Source organism: Pteropus vampyrus, unplaced genomic scaffold, assembly GCF_000151845.1.
Source record: "Pteropus vampyrus isolate Shadow unplaced genomic scaffold, Pvam_2.0 Scaffold70, whole genome shotgun sequence".
NCBI lineage: Eukaryota > Metazoa > Chordata > Mammalia > Chiroptera > Pteropodidae > Pteropus > Pteropus vampyrus.
Window position 1 is genome coordinate 7,744,231 of NW_011888851.1, and position 19,133 is coordinate 7,763,363.

A 19,133-nucleotide genomic window follows, 5' to 3' on the forward strand; every position below is an offset into this window, starting at 1 on the left:
CTAGACTGAGCTGGGGCCACCTCCAGAGGCAATCTGGATTTGCTGAGTGTCTCAGGATGGGGATGGCGTCTTCATTAAGTATCATTTTTCTTGTTGGGGTAGCAGGATAAGCTGTAGGCTGCTTCTAGTGAAGGCTACCTCTTTGTACAATGTCACAGGGAAGTTTCTTTACTACGAGTCTAGATCAATCTACACAAGATGACTGCAGTAAGTATAGCCCTCTCACTTGCAGCAGTGAAAGTGAGATGTTTTTACAAATGTGCAAATTAAAATTTATGATTTCTTACCATGAGAAGCATAATTATGTGAGAAAGAAGTTATTCGTTTAAGACTCTTTACCCACCATATCCCTAGTTCAGGCACCTATTGCAAGTGTCTCCTAAGCAAGTTTCCCTGACCCTCCCACAACCCATTCTCTGCCATCTAAATGACTATAGAAATTAAATGGCATTATCTCGAGGACCAGCCAAGATGGAGTAGATGTAGAAGCTGTGCATGTCTCCTCTCATAACCATACCAAAATTATAATGAAACTACATAGCAACCATCACTGGGAGTCTCCTGAGGTCTGGCTGAACAGAGAAGTCATATAACTGGGAACATACATAAGAGGTCACCTTGAGGCTGGTAGGAGGGAAGGAGAGGCAAAATAGTCCAGTCTCACAACTGCGTGTGGTGATTGAGAATCAGGAAGGATATCTTGGTTGCAGAGTCCCCTCCCCTCTGCCCCAGGAGCAACGGGCTCATACTGGGCTCCCCAGCCCAGGGGTCCAGTGCTGGGAAGAGAAGTCCACATACCGTCTGGCTGAGAAAAACCAGCAGATTATGGCTGAGTGAGACAGAGGGCAATGGGATTTGCAGGCATTCCTCTTAAAGAGTCTACACATGGACTTACTCAGCGATGGACTCACTCACTCTGAGTGCCAGTGCTGGGGCAGCTGCTTGAAGAGTGCCAGGGACATAGAAGGAGTAACTGAATTGTCTGGTTTTAAGGTGAAGGCTAAAGGGCAGCTTTTTCCCAAATAGAAGTGCTGGCAGTATTCATTGTTCCTCGATTGAGCTCTCCCCTATCCTACAGTACAGACACAGGCAACCACCATATGCGAGTCTCCATCAACCTGGATAACACAAGTTGCTCTGCCAAGTGACTGCCTGAGACTCTGCAGGCCCATTCAAGGTGCCTCCAGTGGTTTATTCTATACAAATGGCCTGTCTTGGCTTATGTTGTGGACTTTCTTAAATTCTCTCAAAGGCTCACAAAACCCAAAGAATCAGCATCTGGACTTGGTGTGCCTTGTACTTTTGCTGAGCAGCACCAAGCCCAGCACTAGCGGCAGCTGGCCTTGGTTTCTGGCTTGGCCTCTCAAGGCACTTATAAGCCCAGCATGGTTGGCAGCCATCTGAATAGATTGCTTGGTCACTTTTACCAGGTAGCCCTGGAAGTGCTCAGGCTGTGGCTAAACTTGGCCTGTAGCTGGGCTCCTCCTAAGAGGCCCTTGGGCCGGCACACCCAGTGGCCTGCCTCAACCAACTATGACCTGGAGCACCGCCCAAGGCTGCATCTGAGGAGGACACACCCGAAGAGCAGACTTGGCAGGCAGTAGAGTCCTGCTAAAGTGAATCCTGCTCCATAGTGTCAGCCCTTCACCAGGTAATCCTCGCAACCAATCAGCTCAAGGGTCAAACCCTCCCATCAAAGTGCAAACAGCAGCCAAGGCTCAAATACATCAGGAGGGCATACACGACCCACACAAAAGACACATCTTGAGTACCTCGCTCAGGTGACCAGGGAAGACTGTGCCCCTGGGCCCCACAGGACATCTACTACATAAAGCCACTCTACTAAGACCAGGAGACTTAGGACCCCTACTTAATACATAGAAATAAATACAGGGAGGCAACCAAAATGGGGGAGACAAAGAAACATGTCACACATGAAAGAACAGAACAAAGCTCCAGAAAAAGAACTAAACAGAGTAGAGACAAGCAATCTACTATGCAGAGTTCAGAACACTGGTTATAAGGATGCTCAATGAACTTAGGGGAAGAGTAGATGAACTTAGAATTTTAACAAAGAGATAGAAAACATAAAAATAGAGATGGAAAACGTAATGGAACCAGTCAGAAGTAAAGACTACAATATCTGAGATGAAGAGTACATTAGAGGGAATTAACAGATTGAAAGAAGCAGAGAGTTGCATCAGCTGTTTAGAGGATGAGGTAAGAGAGTACACCTAATCAGAACAGCAATAAGAAAAAAAACCAAAAAAATGAGAATAGTTTAAGGAGCCTTTGGGACAACATCAAGTACAACAGTATTTGTATCACATGGGGTACCAGAAGGAGGAGAGAGAGAGCAAGAAATTGAAAATCTATTTCAAGAAATAATGATGAAATAATGACTGAAAACTTCCCTAACCTGGTGATGGAAATAGACATAGAAGCCCAGGAGGCACAGAGAGTCCAAAACAAAATGAGTCCCCCAAAGCCCACACCAAGGCATATCATAATTAAAATGCCAAACTTTAAAGACAAAGAGAGGATCTTAAAAGAAGCAAGAGAAAATCAATTAGTTACCTGCAAGAGAGCTCCCATAAGACTGTCAGTCAATTTCTCAACAGAAACTTTTCAGGCCAGAAGGGCTTGGCACAAATATTCAAAATGATAGAAAGCCAGGACCTACAATCAAGATTACTCTACTCAGCAAACCTATCATTTAGAATCAAAGAACAGATAAAGAGCTTCCTAGACAAGAAACAGCTAAAGGAGTTCATCACCACCAAGTCAGAATTACAGGAAATATTGGAGAAACTTAAGAAGAAAAAAATATGTACCAAAAATATGAATAAAGAATGGCAATAACTACATATCTATCAACAAGTACTTCAAGTGAAAAATAATTAGTGCTCCAATCAAAAGATAGGGCGGCTGAATGAATAAGAAAACAAGACCCTTATTAGGCTGCCTACAGGAGACTCATTTCAGGATTAAAAGACACACAGACTAAAAGTAAAGGGACGAAAGAACATATTTCATGATGGACCTAGAGGGTATTGTGCTAGGCAGAGTAAGAGAGATAGAAAAAGACAAATGCCATATGATTTCACTTACATGTAGAATCTAAAGAACAAAACAAACAAACAGAAACAAACTCATAGATACAGAGAACATTTTGAGGGTTACCAGATGGGAGGGAGATTGGGGGAGTAGGTGAAAAAGGGAGAAGGGATTAAGAAGTACAAAATGGTAGTTACAAAATACTCATGGAGATATAAAGTATAGTATAAGGAATATAATCAATAATGTTGTAATGACTATGTAAGATGTAAGATGGGTACTAGATTTATTGGGGCGATCACTTCATGAGTTATATAGATGTCTAATCACTATGTTGAACACCTGAAACTAATATAATATTGTATGTCAACTATAATTAAAAAATATTTTTAAATAAATAAATAGATAAATAAATAAATAAATAGAAAGAAATTAACATCAACATCTGATCTTGTTTCTTAAATGTCCTCAGTGATGTCCCAGGGCGTAGAAGTTCTGGTATACAAAACCTCCCAGTCTTGTCCCTTGTCATGTATCTGTCCCTGCCCTTTTAGCTCCAGCAATTATGAACGACTTACAGTTTTTAAACACCATACTATTTCACATCTCAACACTTTTATTCCTGCTGCTTCTTGGAATGCTCTCCCATAACCCACCCCATCACTACTTCCACCACTCCAAGCCCCTGTCATGTACCTGGTGAATTTGCCCGCATTAGAACCTCAGCCAAGGTACCACGTTCTCCAAGAATCCTCTGTAACCATTCTTCTTGCATTTATAATACTCCCGCTACCCTGCACTTTGCACTTGTTCCAATCACAGCACCTGCAAAGGTTTGTTGCACAATGTTGTTTTACATCTGCCTGCCAGACCAAGACTCTTTAATAAAATATCCAGGTCTCATCTGAGAATCCTGAGGCCTAACATGGTATCTCACACATAGTAGACACCTAATATTTGCCAAAGGAAGGAAGGAAAGGAGGGAGGGAGAGACTGAGAGAACAGGAAATCCGAGTACTTGTCCTCAAAGATTTGAGATGGCTCTAAGCCACCCTGGGAGAAGTTGAGCTTTGACTCCAGCATATCCTCTTGGTTGGTAGTCCACCCTTTCCCAGGTGTCCACATTCCCACTCCAAGTGACTTCCACTCCCACCAAGGATCAGTGCTCTCCTGCTCCCCGGCATGTCCTTTGGGAAGGAAAGCCTTCTAATCAGCTAGTTTATACAAGAGAATCCCCCTTATCTATACCCTCTTCGCAAAGGCAATTGCACTTTCAAAGAGAATTCTCAGAAAAAGAAGTGCTTTGTCCCAAATAAATGAATCTCTACTCAAAGAAGACTTCCTAGCACTGGGGAACTAGATTAAAGAGATGATTCATTTTAGGAAATAAGAACTTTGCAAACCCTATCAGGCAGGAGACTATTCCCATGAGTCACACTGGCATGTAACTTCTGTCAGAACAGAGGGAGGCACATAGAAAAGTAAAATCTCCAGTCCTATGTCCTGCACAAGTATCCTCTATCCAGTGCCATTCTGCCTTCTCCTTCTCTATTTTACGTTCTCATCGTGCCAAGCCCCGACCCCTACATGCACAGTTAACCCATGGATCACAGGGGAGTACATTTCCTGTCCCTTCACTCTGAGAGCTAAAGGATAATAGTCCTGGTCCCTAGAGCAGAACCCCAAGACACATGGCCTCATCTTATTACCTGGGACAGAACCCTGGATGTCCTCATCTGTAAAGTTTAGGGTTCTCAGCAGGCATCAGGGTTACCTGGTTCCCTTCACCTAGGCCACCCAGCCTTTTCAGAAAGGCACACCTCCATCAAACTACCCCACCTCAATCATACCTCGCAAGCTATTTTTAAAATTTTTTTCAGCTGGCTCCTCCTTGTCTCTTCCTCTTCCACATTTAAAAAAAAAAAGAAGAAGAAAAGAAAAAAGAAAAAACAAAAAATCCCCAAGTGCCTGGTCAAGGTTGGAAGGGCAGAAAAAGCTCAAGTTCTGTGATATAAAATCACAGCTTCCTTCTTATGGGCTTCGTAATCCCTTTCCAAAGGCCAGAACGATCGAGAGTTCAAAACAAATGCATTAAAGCAGGGAGAGGGGGTGATGAGGAGAGAGAAGAGAAATCTTTGGGGATTCTCTAAAGAACAAACATGTTCAGTGATTAGGCCCAGCAGAACACCTCCGCGATCTGGGAGAACGAGGGAAGTGCCCAGTCTCCACACATCCTCAGCTAAAGCATTAAGCTACCATATGCACAGGCCTTAGGCAAATAGCAGCATCTCACCCACTGCCTCTTCTAGCTAAAATTCTGACTTTAAAGCCCCTTTGCTGTAAATGAAGAAACTCATGATGCCTAGCCAGAGGGGAGTGGCCTCCTGATTACACTTGCAGCCAAGGCTGGGCCCTGGAGACCTATTAGCAAAGTGAATGTGGCCAACCACTTGGGAGGACCAGGTTTTCATCTCACTGATGCATGTATTCCCTGGGGTCCTGCCCACCAGGCTATGCCCCTGGTGAAGGTGGAGGAAGGAGACCCTGGCTGTCCTTAAAGGTTGAGGGAATGGCGAAAGCATGAGCCTGTAAGCCCAGACACTTGAAGCCATTTTCTAATGCACTCTATGAATGGACTTGGTGGAGATACTTCCCCTTCTGGACCTCTGGGCATGGAGCTTGGAAAATCATGATGCTAGAAGCCACCTTAGGGGACCTGTAGTCAAATGACCTCATTTTATAGATGGAGAAAAAGAAGCTAAGAAGGTATCCAAGTGACTTGTCCAAGATAACACAACAGTAGCAAACCTGAATCTAGAATCTATGCCCTTAAGTGCCCTTCTACTGTATCGTGCTGCCATCAGAAAATCTCCTCTGAACTCTTTTTTGTTCTGCCCTGAAACTAGGTGTGAAGGGATTATAAACACTTCCCCTCCAAAGGTCTTTAATTAAATATAAGATCATGCATTTATTGAGATGACACTTGGATATAGTTGCTCAGAAAGTAAGTGCTTATTCTAAATTAATTAAATAAATTAGACACCAAATTCCCTATAACAGAAGTGGATTTATGCATCATGTAGAAAGACTAAGTAGATGATTTCTAAGGCTCTATTCCCATTGATTTAGATTTATTCTATGTGTTTGCTCTTTTATTCCTTCTTCCTGAAATGCCCTCCCTGCAGCTCACCATGTGGCACCCTTGCTTAACTCCAGGGGGCATCATTTACTTGAGAAAATGTGAATTATTAGCCCTGTAACTATGCCACTTGATAGGACTGCATAGCTGACTGGCACATCAGTGAAGCATGATGTTGTGCCTAGGCATTAGCCAATGACTTAAGAAATTTTCTCTAGGTTCCCAGAGAACTTTGTTTCTACCTTACTGAGTCCACTTACCATGCCTTATTGTCACTTATCCATTTACATGTTTATGTCTCCCAGTAGACAGTGCATACTAAGCAAGAAGGAGATGTATACTGTTTATTTTTTGTACCCCAGAAGCAAGGACAATGCTTGACTTGGCTCTCAGTAAACACTTGTGGGATGATTTATGAAAGAATTAATCAGTCAAGGGTCTTTAAGTCTTCACAGGATATAAAAAATAGAGAGAGAGAGTTTAGAGTCACAAAGACTTTGACTAGAATTCTTGCTCTGCTACTTGCTACTTGTATTACTTTGGTGAGCCCTTTACTCTCAGCTTGTTTTATTTTCTGAAAACAAGACTATTAACCTCACAGTAAAAAAAAAAAAAAATACATAATACACAAGGAAACAAGGTACTGTAAGTTCTGGCAGAAACTATAGACATCAGAATAAGATTCCCCCAACTCAAAAAGTCCATATATTGAAATTATTGAGTAAAAATTACAAAATAATGATACATAATATGCTTTAAAAAATAAGAAACTAGGGAATGGCTCCATAGTGTAGTGGTTAGCACATTTGCTTTACACGCAGAAAGTCCTGGGTTCGTGACCTAGGCAGAGCCACAGACCATACACCTTGTGTGCCAGGCCCAGGGTCGCACCCCAGGTGGAACTACACAGACCATACCCTGGGTATGCCAGGCCCCAGGCGCACGCCGCGAGCACGTCTACACATAGCTAAAGAAAGAATTAGTAAACTGGAAGAGACAAGTTTGAAGAAATTATCCAGCAAGCAACACAAAGAGATAAAGAGATGAAAAATATGTTCAGAGATTAGAAACATGGCGGATAGAGTGAGGTCTAGCATACATCTAAACAGAGTTTCAGAAGAGAGAGAACATGGCAGACATAAAGACAAAACAGCTCAGAGAATTTTTCAGAATTGATAAAATACAAAAAATTACAAAACGTTTGGAAGATATATCTGTACAGTCATGCGCTGTTTAATGACAGGGATATGATCTGAGAAATCTGTCATTAGGTGATTTCACTGTTGTGCAAACATCATAGAGCACTTACACAAACCTAGATGAGATAGCCTACCACACACACCTGGGCTATCTGGTGTAGCCTATTGCCTAGGCTACAAAACTGGACAGTATGTTACTGTACAAAACAAACTAGGTTAAATCAAGCGTAAGAGAAAATGATGCAATCAAGAGACGTGGTGAACACAATATGAATGAAGCTGCTGCCGGCATAACATGGCACACTGTTTTACAGCAAACTTTTTTTATAAATACAAACAGTATACTCTAAAATAATGATAAAAAGTATAGTAAATACATAAACCTCTAACATAGTCTTTTATTATTATTATCAAGTATTATGTATTATACGTAATTATATGTGATATATTTTTATATGACTGTAAGCACAGTAGGTTTACACCAGCATCACCAAAAACATGTGAGTAATGCACTATGCTGTGACATTTCAATAGCTATGACATCACTAGGCAATAAGAAATTTTCAGCTTCATTATAATCTTATGGGATCACTATCCTATCTGCAGTTTGTGATTGACCAAAATATTGTTATGTGGCACGTAACTGTATCTTTATGATTTTAGAGTAGGGAATGATTTCTTAAAGACAAAAAGTTCATATCATAAATTTATCTACATTTAATTAAGTACTTCTCTTCATCTAAAGACAATACAGAGACAAGATTATAGGAAGGTTGCAGGATACAAGATTAATATACAAAGTCAGTTGCTCTCCTGTATACCAAAAATGAACAATTGGAATTTAAAATGAAAAAGACACCATTTACATTAGTATCCCCAAGAAATTGGAATACTTAGGTATAAGTTTAACAAAATGTGTACAAAATCGATATAAGAAAAATTATGACATTTTAATGAAGGAAATCAAAGAAGACATAAATAAATGGAGAGATTTTCCATGTTCATGGATAAGAAGACTATCACATTAGTTCTCACTGAAAACTATAAGACGTTGATAAAAGAAATTGAAGAAAACAAAAATATATACAAGAATTTTCTGTGCTCTTGAATGGGAAGAATTAATATTGTTAAAATGTCCATAATGGAGCATTTGAGATCTTGTTCCCCAGCATATATCATCAGTTTGGCTCAAATAAAATCTTATAAAAATTCTCTAAGAAAAAAAAAAAAAATGTCCAAACTACCTAAAGCAATCTACAGATTCAGTGCAATCCCTATCAAAATTTCAATGTCATTTTTCACATAATTAGAACAAACAAACCTAAAATTTGTATGGAATCACAAAAGACCCCAAATAACCAAAGCACTCTTGAGAAAGAACAAAGCTGGAGATAAAATGGGAAAGAACACACGGAGGACTTTTTTCTTAAACCGTGTGTTGGATGTACATGAGGGCATTCATTGTATTATTATTATTTAAACCTTACACAAATACTTAAATATTCTTTTATGTGTTCTCAACATTTAATAATAAAAAATAATTTTTAAAAGCATTAATGAATTATAGAAGAAAATCAGAATCCTGATTTCAGCTTTTATTAACAGAATCAGATAATAATAAGTGAGATTTTTGCTTTATCTCTTAAGGTCTCAATTTCATCCTCTATAAAAATGGGGGTGATGACCACCTTAATATTGTTGAAAGAAACAAATATAAAAAGCTAAACTCATATGAGAGTGGGAGTTGTAATTCTAATATCCCCTCATCCTCACCTCCAGTGTCAAACAGATAGACTCCATTTGTCATGGCCCAAGGAAGCTTTTAATGGAAGTTATCTATTCTCCCTCATTAATTCTAGAACTCAGAGATGCTCTCTCATGCCGCTTGCTTCGCATCTTGGTCATAGCAATTGAAAGTAAATTCAAGTCTTTGTTCTCCAAACTGAGAGCACCAGTGGGAATGCAGAACAAAGGAACTAGTACTAACTACGTAGATCTCAGAGAGAAGAGTGGGGCCCTATGAAAGATGGGAAAAAGAATGTAAGTAGTCTCCCTCAGAATCCCAAATGTACCACAAACATAGATATTATATTGTTTTATATGCCTATTTTTCATTAAGCCACCAATTCTAGATTGGCCGTTTGTGGTTATATTTTAAATGTTTTAATGTTTAGTTCTATGACCATCATAAGTTCTTCTAGCCTGAGCCTTCCATTTGCATTTAAAAGATGAATTCATTACCGTAAATAATAGTGAACCACACAAAATGTAGGCAAAACTGGCAACTGGAATCTTTGCTCTTTGTTCTCTCTTCAGTTAAATTGACTATGAATTCGATTCCTGTGCAATATCAAATGGTTAGATTGTTTGTTTTTCCTATGAAGTAATGATGAAACGCAGAATGAGAATGAATGGCTCTCAGATACCTACTCTTCTACTGTGGGATGCTCATTAATAAGCCTGTCACCTACAGGAAACTCCTTTCTGTTAAATGGAGAGAACCGGGGAAGGTAAAGCAGCCAATATTTATTGGACTTCCAGTATCTTCCAGTATCTGCTAGGCAAGTCCATCTTATCTCATTTAATCCCACCACAATCAGGGGATGTAAGAATAACTATTCCAGTTTCACAACCAGCCAAGAGTTAGAGAGAATAATCTAACCAGAGTCTCACAGATGGTGTTTATTTTAATTTTACTTATTTTCTTTTAACTCCTACAGCACCCAGTCTTCCTAGATGGTCTCCCATCAAAGTACTAACCAGGCCCGACCCTGCTTAGCTTCGGAGATCACACAAGATCGGGCATGTTCAAGGTGGCATGGCTGTAGACTCACAGATGGTGTTTAAATGGGAGTTTGTCCCTGTGTGACAGAAAGGAACTTTTAAAAAAATATATTTGTAAGAGTTTATTTGAGCCAAACCGATGACATATGCCAGGGAGCAAGATCTCAAATGCTCCATAGAATAACAGTTTTGCAGCTTCTTTTATGCATTTGAAATAAAAGAGGGGATATAAAGAACATTACTTGGAGGTGGGAGAAAGCATGGCAGTGATTGGATTATAGGATAATTAACAAGAAAGAAACTTAAAAAACAAACTTTTAAAAAAATGTCCATGACCCCTAGAAATTCTGATTTCAGTGGTCTTTAATACCTCCCCCAGGTGAATGTAAATATACAGCCACGGCTGAGACCACTGATCTAGTTCAGTCTGATCTCTTGACCACTGAGGAAAATTATTGGTCATTATTGCCCTTCTCAGCATGTAGCTGAACTACCTGGTCTTTCTACAAAGAATTCCAGTTTTAAGCTACATGAAAGGTTTTGTTTTGTTTTGTTTTGTTTTGTTTTGTTTTTTGTTTTGTTTTGTTCTGTTTTGCTCTCCATTGAATCCGCATCACCTAAAACAATGCTTAAAATAAATAGGCACTTAATGAATATTTGTAGAGGAAATAAGTGAATAAACACTTTCCTGATTTTTATTTCACAAGTACTCATCAAGGGCTAATCTGTGCCAGGCACTGTACTGCATTCTGGGGATTTAGCACCGAGCAGACCAAGAATATTTTTTCCTGTTAAGGAGCTTCCATTCAAGAGCAGCACTATCACGTAGTAAAAGAAAACAAGTCACATGTGTAATTCCAAATTTTCTAATAGCCACATTAAAAATGTAAAAAAGACAGGTGAAATTAATTTTAATATGTTTTGTTTAACACACTATATTCAGAATACTATGTTAACATGTAATCAATATAAAATGATTGACATACTATAAAATTTATCAAATTATTAAAAAATAACAATATTTTGCATTCTTTTTTTGTACTGAGTCTTTGAAATCTGGTGTGCATTTTTCACTCATAGCACATTTCACTCCATTTGAACTAACCCCATGTCAGGGGATTCATAGCCTCATGTGGCCAGTGGCTGCAGTATCAGACATTGCAGTTCTAGAAGGTGAAGTAAACAATAAACAAGTAAACAAGCACATATATAAATAGAAGGGTGGTGAGGGAAGGCCTGTTTAAGAAGGTGGTATCCAGCAACTGAATGACTTAAAGGACAGAAGAGAAATAATAGAACAAATCTTAATCTTCCAGTGTTGAAAATAGGAAATGCGTCTTAAGCACACTTTAAAATACACTTTGTAGCACCTACTCATCAATTGTCAGGGAACTTGTAAAGAAACATCCTAAATTAACAAAGCTCCCTTCCCTGGGCCTCTCCCAGATCCTTCTCCTGGGAGAGGAGAAGGATCCTGACACCCTGCAGCTCTGCTAGCTGCTCTAGTCCCAGAAGCTGGCTGCGAGGCAACATTCTTTTCTTTGAATAGTTAACAGAAAAGCCAAATATCTTCCAACTTACTAGCTGAGATAACCGCAGTTCAGGGGTGGTATATTCCTACTGCCAGCATTTGAGATAAACTATAACATGAGAGCATATTCCTGAAAGGCATAGATATCCTGTGTAATTGAGAGCCACAATCAGAGTCCTGTGATCCTTGCTAGCTAAGCTGAAAGGTTGGGGACTCTCCACAGACAACAAAGACAAAGGTCTCTCTATGGTAGATGGAGCTTTAATATCTTACCACGTTTTGGCCAAAGGAATGGGGGCATTTTTTTAAAAATCATATATTACGAAACACTATATATTATTACATTAATATAATCATATGTTACTAATACGAATATTGCTAATGGTATGTTACTTCATCTTATATTAAGACCTGTTATCTTAAAGCCAGGTGAAATAGATGATTAAAAATCACATTTAAAAAACTCCCTTAGCTGAAACCCAAATCCATCTAGAAAATATTTAAATATTGAATTATTATTGTAAACATTATCTTTATAACATAGTAAATAGCATAAAATAAATATAAATTATTATTAATTTATTTAAATATCTAAAATAACTTTTCAACACCTGCTTGGGGCAGTTGATATACTGAGATCCATAGCTCTCTCATCTTCAATGTTTTTTTAGGTGAAAGGATTATAATTCATTCTTTTCATCCTCCAATTAATATAACTATCCACCAAAAACCAAGGTTTCATGTTCTGAGGACAGCCATTGTCTTGTTTACATTTCCTTACTTAAGCCTATTCAATTCAATTGGATGAGAAGCCCACTGGGAAAAAATAAACAGATGGTAAAAAGACATTTATTTAGAGCCCATCAGAATAATTACCAATATGAATACAACAGTTATGTTTAAATAGTATTTTTAAATGATATTGTCAATTTGCCAGCACTATCATAAAATACAACATGAATGAATTTATCTTCACTATGACTTTTATTTTATTTCCGACAGCTCCTGTCACTGTAATTGCAACAGAAATTTGCTTTCCTTAAAATTCATATAAACATATTAAGAAATTGCATATGACAGCATTTAACAGAGTTGACATTACTTGGCAAAGAGGCATGGATAGAGTGGTTAAGAATATGAGTTTGCCTTGCACACCATTAGGGCAAATGAAAATTATTAGTACAGTCACTATGGAAAACAGTATGGGGTTTCTCAAAAAGTTAAGAATAGAACTACAATATGATCCAGCAATACCTCTTCTGAGTATTTACCTGAAAAATATAAAAACACTTATTTATAAATATACATATATACCCCTATGTTCATTGCAGCATTATTAACAGTATTATTAAAGACTTGGAAACAACCTAAGTATCCTTTGACCGATCACTGGATAAAAAAGATGTGGTACGTATATAGGATGGAATACTACTCGACCACTGAAAAGGTGCAATATTGCCATTTGTGACAACATGGGTAGATCTTGAGAGTATCGTATCATGCTAAGTGAAATAAGTTAGATGGAAAGAACAAGAACTGTATGATTTCACTCATGTGAAATATAAAACAAAAAAGCAACAAACAAATGAAATAAACCAGAACAAACTCATAGATACAAACAACAGAATGGTGGGTGCCAGAGGGGAAAGGGGAAAAAGGAAGTGTGAAGCAGGTAAAGGAGGTCAAACGTATGGTAACAAAAGGAAACTAGACTTCATGTGGTGAGCATGCAATAGAGTACACATATGTCAAATTATAATTGTGTACATTTGAAAATCATTTAATGTTATTACCCAATGTTACCCCAATAAATTTAATATTAAAAAGATTAACTACAGAAAAACAAGAATATGGGTTTGAATTCAGTCCTCCACTCACTGGTTTATGGCCATGACTAGTTAACTTCACTTGAATCTCAGTTTTTCCATCTGTAAAATAGGGATATGATAGTACTTGCCTCTAAGGTTCATCTAAGAACTCACTAAATGTGAGCTCGAGCAACTAAAAACAGTTGCAAAACTTGTGATGGTTTTGCTAAGTGAGATTATGACCAAGACCATTCTCTTTCTGTTTCCATAATATTTAAAAATTTGAACTAACAGAATGTTATCTTTATTATATTATCATGCTTTGCTATAGATTTACTATTTCAAATATTGTGTATTAATTTTTATTTTATTGAAAGAAGTGTTCTAGGTATTAGTACATTTTTGTACCCATGAATTGCAAAATAAATGTTTTTGTTGTATATGGTGATGGCAGAGGTAGGGGTGGAGAACAATGGACTTTGTATTAAGGTCCATTTTCTGAGTTATAACCCTGAAGGGGAGAATGCTAGGGTTAAATCAGAAATGCTGCTTAGAAAAGGTGACCTAAGAGTTATAATTTTAAGGAGGTGGCTTGTGATCTACAGAGGGGAGAATTTTCACCAAGCCTTTGGTAGACTGCTAAACTCTAGCTCTTCCAATCAATGATGCAGGCGGAATCCAGAAAGTCAAACCTGAATCTCTGGGCTAAAGTTTGCTGCAAATTTTTCAGAACAAAGAACCCAAAGAATACAATCTTTTGAGTAAGCTGTGGAATTCAAACTGAGGTCGTTAGATTAAAAGTTATACCTGATTTAGAAATTGATTTTATAGATGGTAATTACAAAGTTACCACATCACAATATTACCTTCATTGCTGTGGCATTTCACTAGTTTTTGAAACAGAGTAAAAAGAAAGATACCATGTCTGTGTTAGGGGGTAAAAAAGCAGATCTTTTCTGGAAATGTTCTTGCATACTTGTTCAGAACCATTCCAGGAGATTTCCAGTATGGTTCCAGAAATATAGAGCAGAATAAAAGACACTAGCCCAGGGCCTCCACAAATACAAGTCACCTGTTCAATTAAGGCCTTGCAGTCCTGAAGTTCATAAAACTGAACTCCGGCCCTCCTGTCAGTTTCCCATCCAAGCCTGCCCAGTCCTGGCTCTGCGAATTAGCCTGGTCCTCCCACACCTTCCTTCTCCTCATCCTGTCGTCAAAGGTGCTTGCAACACAATAATCTCCAATGGGTCCTGGGTCCCCAAGTCTTCATGATGATGCCATTCTCTTCCCCCGATTAAAGACCAGGATCCTTACCTTCACAAAGGCGAGATTTTCTTTCTTTCTTGTTTTCAAATTTGGGAAGGATGTCAAACTGCATTTCCTTGGCTTTTTAGCATCCATTTTAGTCCTGCAGAAGAAAGAGTAAAAAATAAATTGGCAGCAGGAACAAAATATAAGTAATGGCCCCCATGCCCAGGGATGCGAGGAACATAGGCAGGCTTGGAGAAAGAAAAGTGTCAGGTCTAATAGCAGTGGCTGAGTCTCTGCTGCTCCTTTTGTTTCCCTTCTGGTGGCTGATGAGGTGGGGAGAGGGGGCATCTTGGCATTAGTCTTCAAGTGCTCAGGGCAGAGGGAGACAGGAGCCAAGGAAGGAAGATGAGCTAATGAGGTGGTAAGCAGTTTAGAACACCAAGTGAAAAGACTCATTTCCCCTTGCTAACTGCAAAGTAAACCATTCTCTTGCCACAAACACCATTTTCCCTAAAATATAGATATACTAGTTGTCACTTGGTAGCTTAATACCTATAGAAAAAGAAAAGGGGGAAATTGGTAGAAATGCTATTCCTGGATCTCATTTGGTCATTTTTGCACCTTCTTCATTCAGAGCACAGCTCTACAAATAATTAACTCACTGCAAGTTGAAAAAAATAACTTGCATAAGTGTATAGAATCTAGTTAAAGTGGTAATTTATGTAAGCAGAAGTTAGAGTCTTGGAGGGCTCTCATGCTACTAGTATACTCCTGTTACATTAGCAGACTATAGCTGAGTCTCCACTTCGTGTCTCTTGGAAGTCCCCTTTTGGCCCCTAATACTAGAAAGAACTAAGGAAGTTAAGAATATGTGAAATAGGGACTGAACAGGAACTGATGAGAATGTTATCACAGCTTCTGTAAATTATCCCAATGGTAGGTTCTTACAGACACAATGAATGATAAATAGTAACATCACAATTTTCAAGTTATTTACAAGACTGAAGACAAGTCACACCAACAGTTATTGCAGCATAATGTTGAAAAAATCAGAAATTACTTTTCTATATGTAATGAGTTTAAAAATATGCCACAGATGTATTATGGAACATGACACAGTCATTTTTAAAAATGAGATAAAGCTTTATGTATGTCCATAATACATTGAGTAAAAACAGAAAAATATGCATAATTCCATATTTATTTAAGAAAAAAAAACAAGATGTTTTCATGTCTTTATCAGGCATATTGAAAGATCTAGAAAATAAACTATATAAAGTTTATTGAGAAGTGGAGCTGGAGGAAGTGAGTGGGAACATTAATTTTAACACACACTCACACCCAATAATATGAAAAAATGATGCAAAGGCAAACAAAAAGTAAAAGCTTCCCTGCAAAATGATCACAATTTCATTCTTTCCTTCCCTTCCTTTCTACAAATATTTGCTCATTATCTAGAAGAGACACACGTAAGCAGGTTATTAGAGTACCCAAGGTCATGCAGTCCTACAGGCCTGTGCAAAGAGTTAATGCAGCGCCCTTCAGGATGGTGGCTGAGTATGTTGAAAAAGCTTAGGAAGTCCTCACACCTGAGCAGAGTTGAACTGTCCTTGAAGAATAAACAGAATAGGCATGGAGTCAAGGGTAGATGGATGAGACTGTGCAAAGCATAAAAGTACAAAAGAGCATTGCTTTTTCCAGAAACTTCTAGTATAGTTACTGGACACCAAGAGAGGAGGTAAGATTATAGAGTCGCATAGTCCATGTAGGGCATTGGGGCATATATGTGGCTATTCTAAGGGCGACAAGGCCAGATTTGTATTTTAGGACCATCTCTCTGGTGATACCATGGAGCATGGTTTGGAGGAGCCCAGTAGGAAGTTATCTTGAGGACCTAGACAAAAGATGATGAGGGCCTCCACCAAGGCAATGACAAGGAGGACAGAGTGGAAGGATGAACTTGGGAATAATTTTTGAGACAGAACTGGTAGACTTTGACCATTAATTCAGCATTGGGTTTGTAAAATCCAAACACTGGGGTGAATGAATACAATTTTTCCTGCCAAAGCTCTGTGTCAAATGTTCTCTCCATCTACTTCACAAGGAAGTAGAAGACAATAAAAGTCAATGTGCATCTTTCTAAGGAAGTGGAGCTCTTTCTTCCGTTTAGTTTTTGTAGCTCTGTAGGTGAAGAGAACCTGACATCCAAGGAAGATGCTGAAAAATCTTAGAGTCTAGTTTCAGTGCCGCCCCAGACAGATTTTGAGCAAGTCACTCATCTTCTCTATACTGTGTCCCCATCTGTAAAATGATGAGACTGGACTAGATGACCTCTAATTTCCCTTCCAGTTCTAAGCTTCTTTGGTTCTAATGCTATTAAATTCTACCAGATTGGGGCAGCGGAGGGGGATGGAGAAGGGGGTGGTAAAGAGAGTTCTGTTGTGACTTATTCCATGAATTCTCTCCTTTGGATAATTTTGTGGTTACTAAAGACTGTTTTAAGCCTTTCTTAATGCATTCTCTCTGGCTTTCACTTAACCCGTTACACTTAACCAACACTCAAAGAATCACAAATGCCACTTTTTATCCTCAAAAGATGTGGTGAGCTATGTAGGAAAGGAATTAAAATATGTTGTTTATACCTGTTGTGTGAATGATGAAAAATAATAAACTCAGCTTAGCGCTAGAGTGAATATGGCTTTGAGAACTGAAACCAAAAAATTTCTCCTATTGTTTTACATGAAGACCAGAGTTTCTCTACCAAACTATACCAGCCTATACCAATCTCCTTTCTTTGGATTTCAACACTTTCGTCTGTGGGAAACATTTTGCCATTTGGTCAATAGCTTTAGTGTTGATTATATTAGATGTATATATTTTCGTCTCATCTTGATTGTGAGTCTCTTGGGAACAGGGATGATGAGCTTGTATTTAATTTAATTTTTTTATATTTCTCATTGGGTTGAGGACAATGGCTTGTCTATTGAAAGCTCTTGGTACAAATTTGTCAAAGAAGGAGAAATCTAAGATCAATACATCAAAAAACTTCAGGCCACCACGTGCTAAGTGTGGGGAATTCAAAGATAAGTAAAACAGAATTCTTGCTTTCAGGAGTTCAAAGTCTGGTGGGCAAGACCCATAAGCAGTAGTGATGGTGTGTTACCACATGCACAGTATTTTATGCATAATGCATTATCTATGTATACCAAACTTCAGTGCCCAGAAAGGAAATATCTCTTTGAGATTTATCCATTATTATTTCAGTATTTCTACTTCAATAGTCAGTACCTTGACTTTTATTCCCTGGGGGCCTAGCTATGGGGCAGAAATTGTGGCCATGTAAGATATTCAGAGATGCCCTTTGTATTTCTGTTAACAGTAGATAATGTACTTAATGTATTTGTTACTCTCTCTTCTGCCAAAGGGAAGTCCCTAGCCCCCTGGAATTCTCCTTAAAACTCTTCATGGTCCACAGATTCACAGACCCTTAGGAGCTGAAGAAGGTTTTGGAGGGCTTCTTACCCATTTTTCTACCCTCGGCTATGTAGGAAAGGAATTAAAATGTTTTATATCTTGTTTATACCTGTTGTGTGAAGGATTCCTTGGCAAGAATCCTCTTTAGAGCAGGAGTAACAGTCTGTGACCTGTTAGTTACCAGGCCTCACAGCAGGAGGTGAGTGGCGGGTAAGGGAGCGAAGCTTCATCTGTATTTGCAGCCGCTCTCCAGTGCTGCAAATCATCATTGCCTCAGCTCCACCTCAGATCATCAGGCTTTAGATTCTCATAGGAGCACTGGTTGGTCCCTAGTGCCAAAAAAGGTCGGGACCACTGCTAGAGTATTCATGGGGATCAGTCTCTGCTTGAATATTTCTGTGACAGAGCCCATGGTTTTTCCAGGCACCCCATTTCACACCCAGCTGTTAGTTTACATATGGTTGGTACTCAGTAAGTGTTGGTTGGAAGAAATGATGTTGAGCAACATATCCTCCGCTGACACTTATTATCCTCTGCAGAATAACGACAACAAAAAATCTATCCTCTCTTCTACTCAAGGGTTCTTAAATATTCAGAATAGTGGCTTTTTGCCTTCCCAGCACCTACTAATCTCCAGGCATTCAGCAGTTTTATTTCAAACCCCTCATATAATAGAGAATCTAAGCATAATAGAGACAACTTATTGTGATCGTCCCTCTCTGTTTTCTAACTTTTTTTAATGACCTCTCTTAAAGTAGCTACAGGCTTCTAGTCTAGATTATGTTATAATCAATGCTAAGTTAGGCAGTGAGAACTTTACATCTCTCATCTGGTCACTATATTTCTATTAATGTACCCTAGACCAGTATTTACTTTTTGGAGTTATCACA

At 38.7% G+C, this 19,133-nt stretch overlaps 1 protein-coding gene and 1 pseudogene across 3 annotated transcripts in view; both read right to left on the reverse strand.

The window, feature by feature from the left end:
* The window catches only part of DYRK4 (dual specificity tyrosine phosphorylation regulated kinase 4), a 62,709-nt gene that overhangs the window by 28,460 nt on the left and 15,116 nt on the right, over positions 1-19,133 (reverse strand). For 2 of the 3 annotated variants that reach the window (XM_023531573.1, XM_023531572.1), the window contains exon 2: positions 14,833-14,926. In XM_023531573.1, coding sequence (XP_023387341.1) covers positions 14,833-14,919 — 87 coding nt within the window. In that variant the 5' untranslated portion in view covers positions 14,920-14,926. Of the gene's footprint in view, positions 1-12,321; positions 12,339-14,832; positions 14,927-19,133 lie in introns of those variants that run through there. The other variant, XM_011361796.2, reaches the window with a different exon arrangement.
* LOC111740954 lies at positions 10,107-10,225 on the reverse strand (annotated as a pseudogene).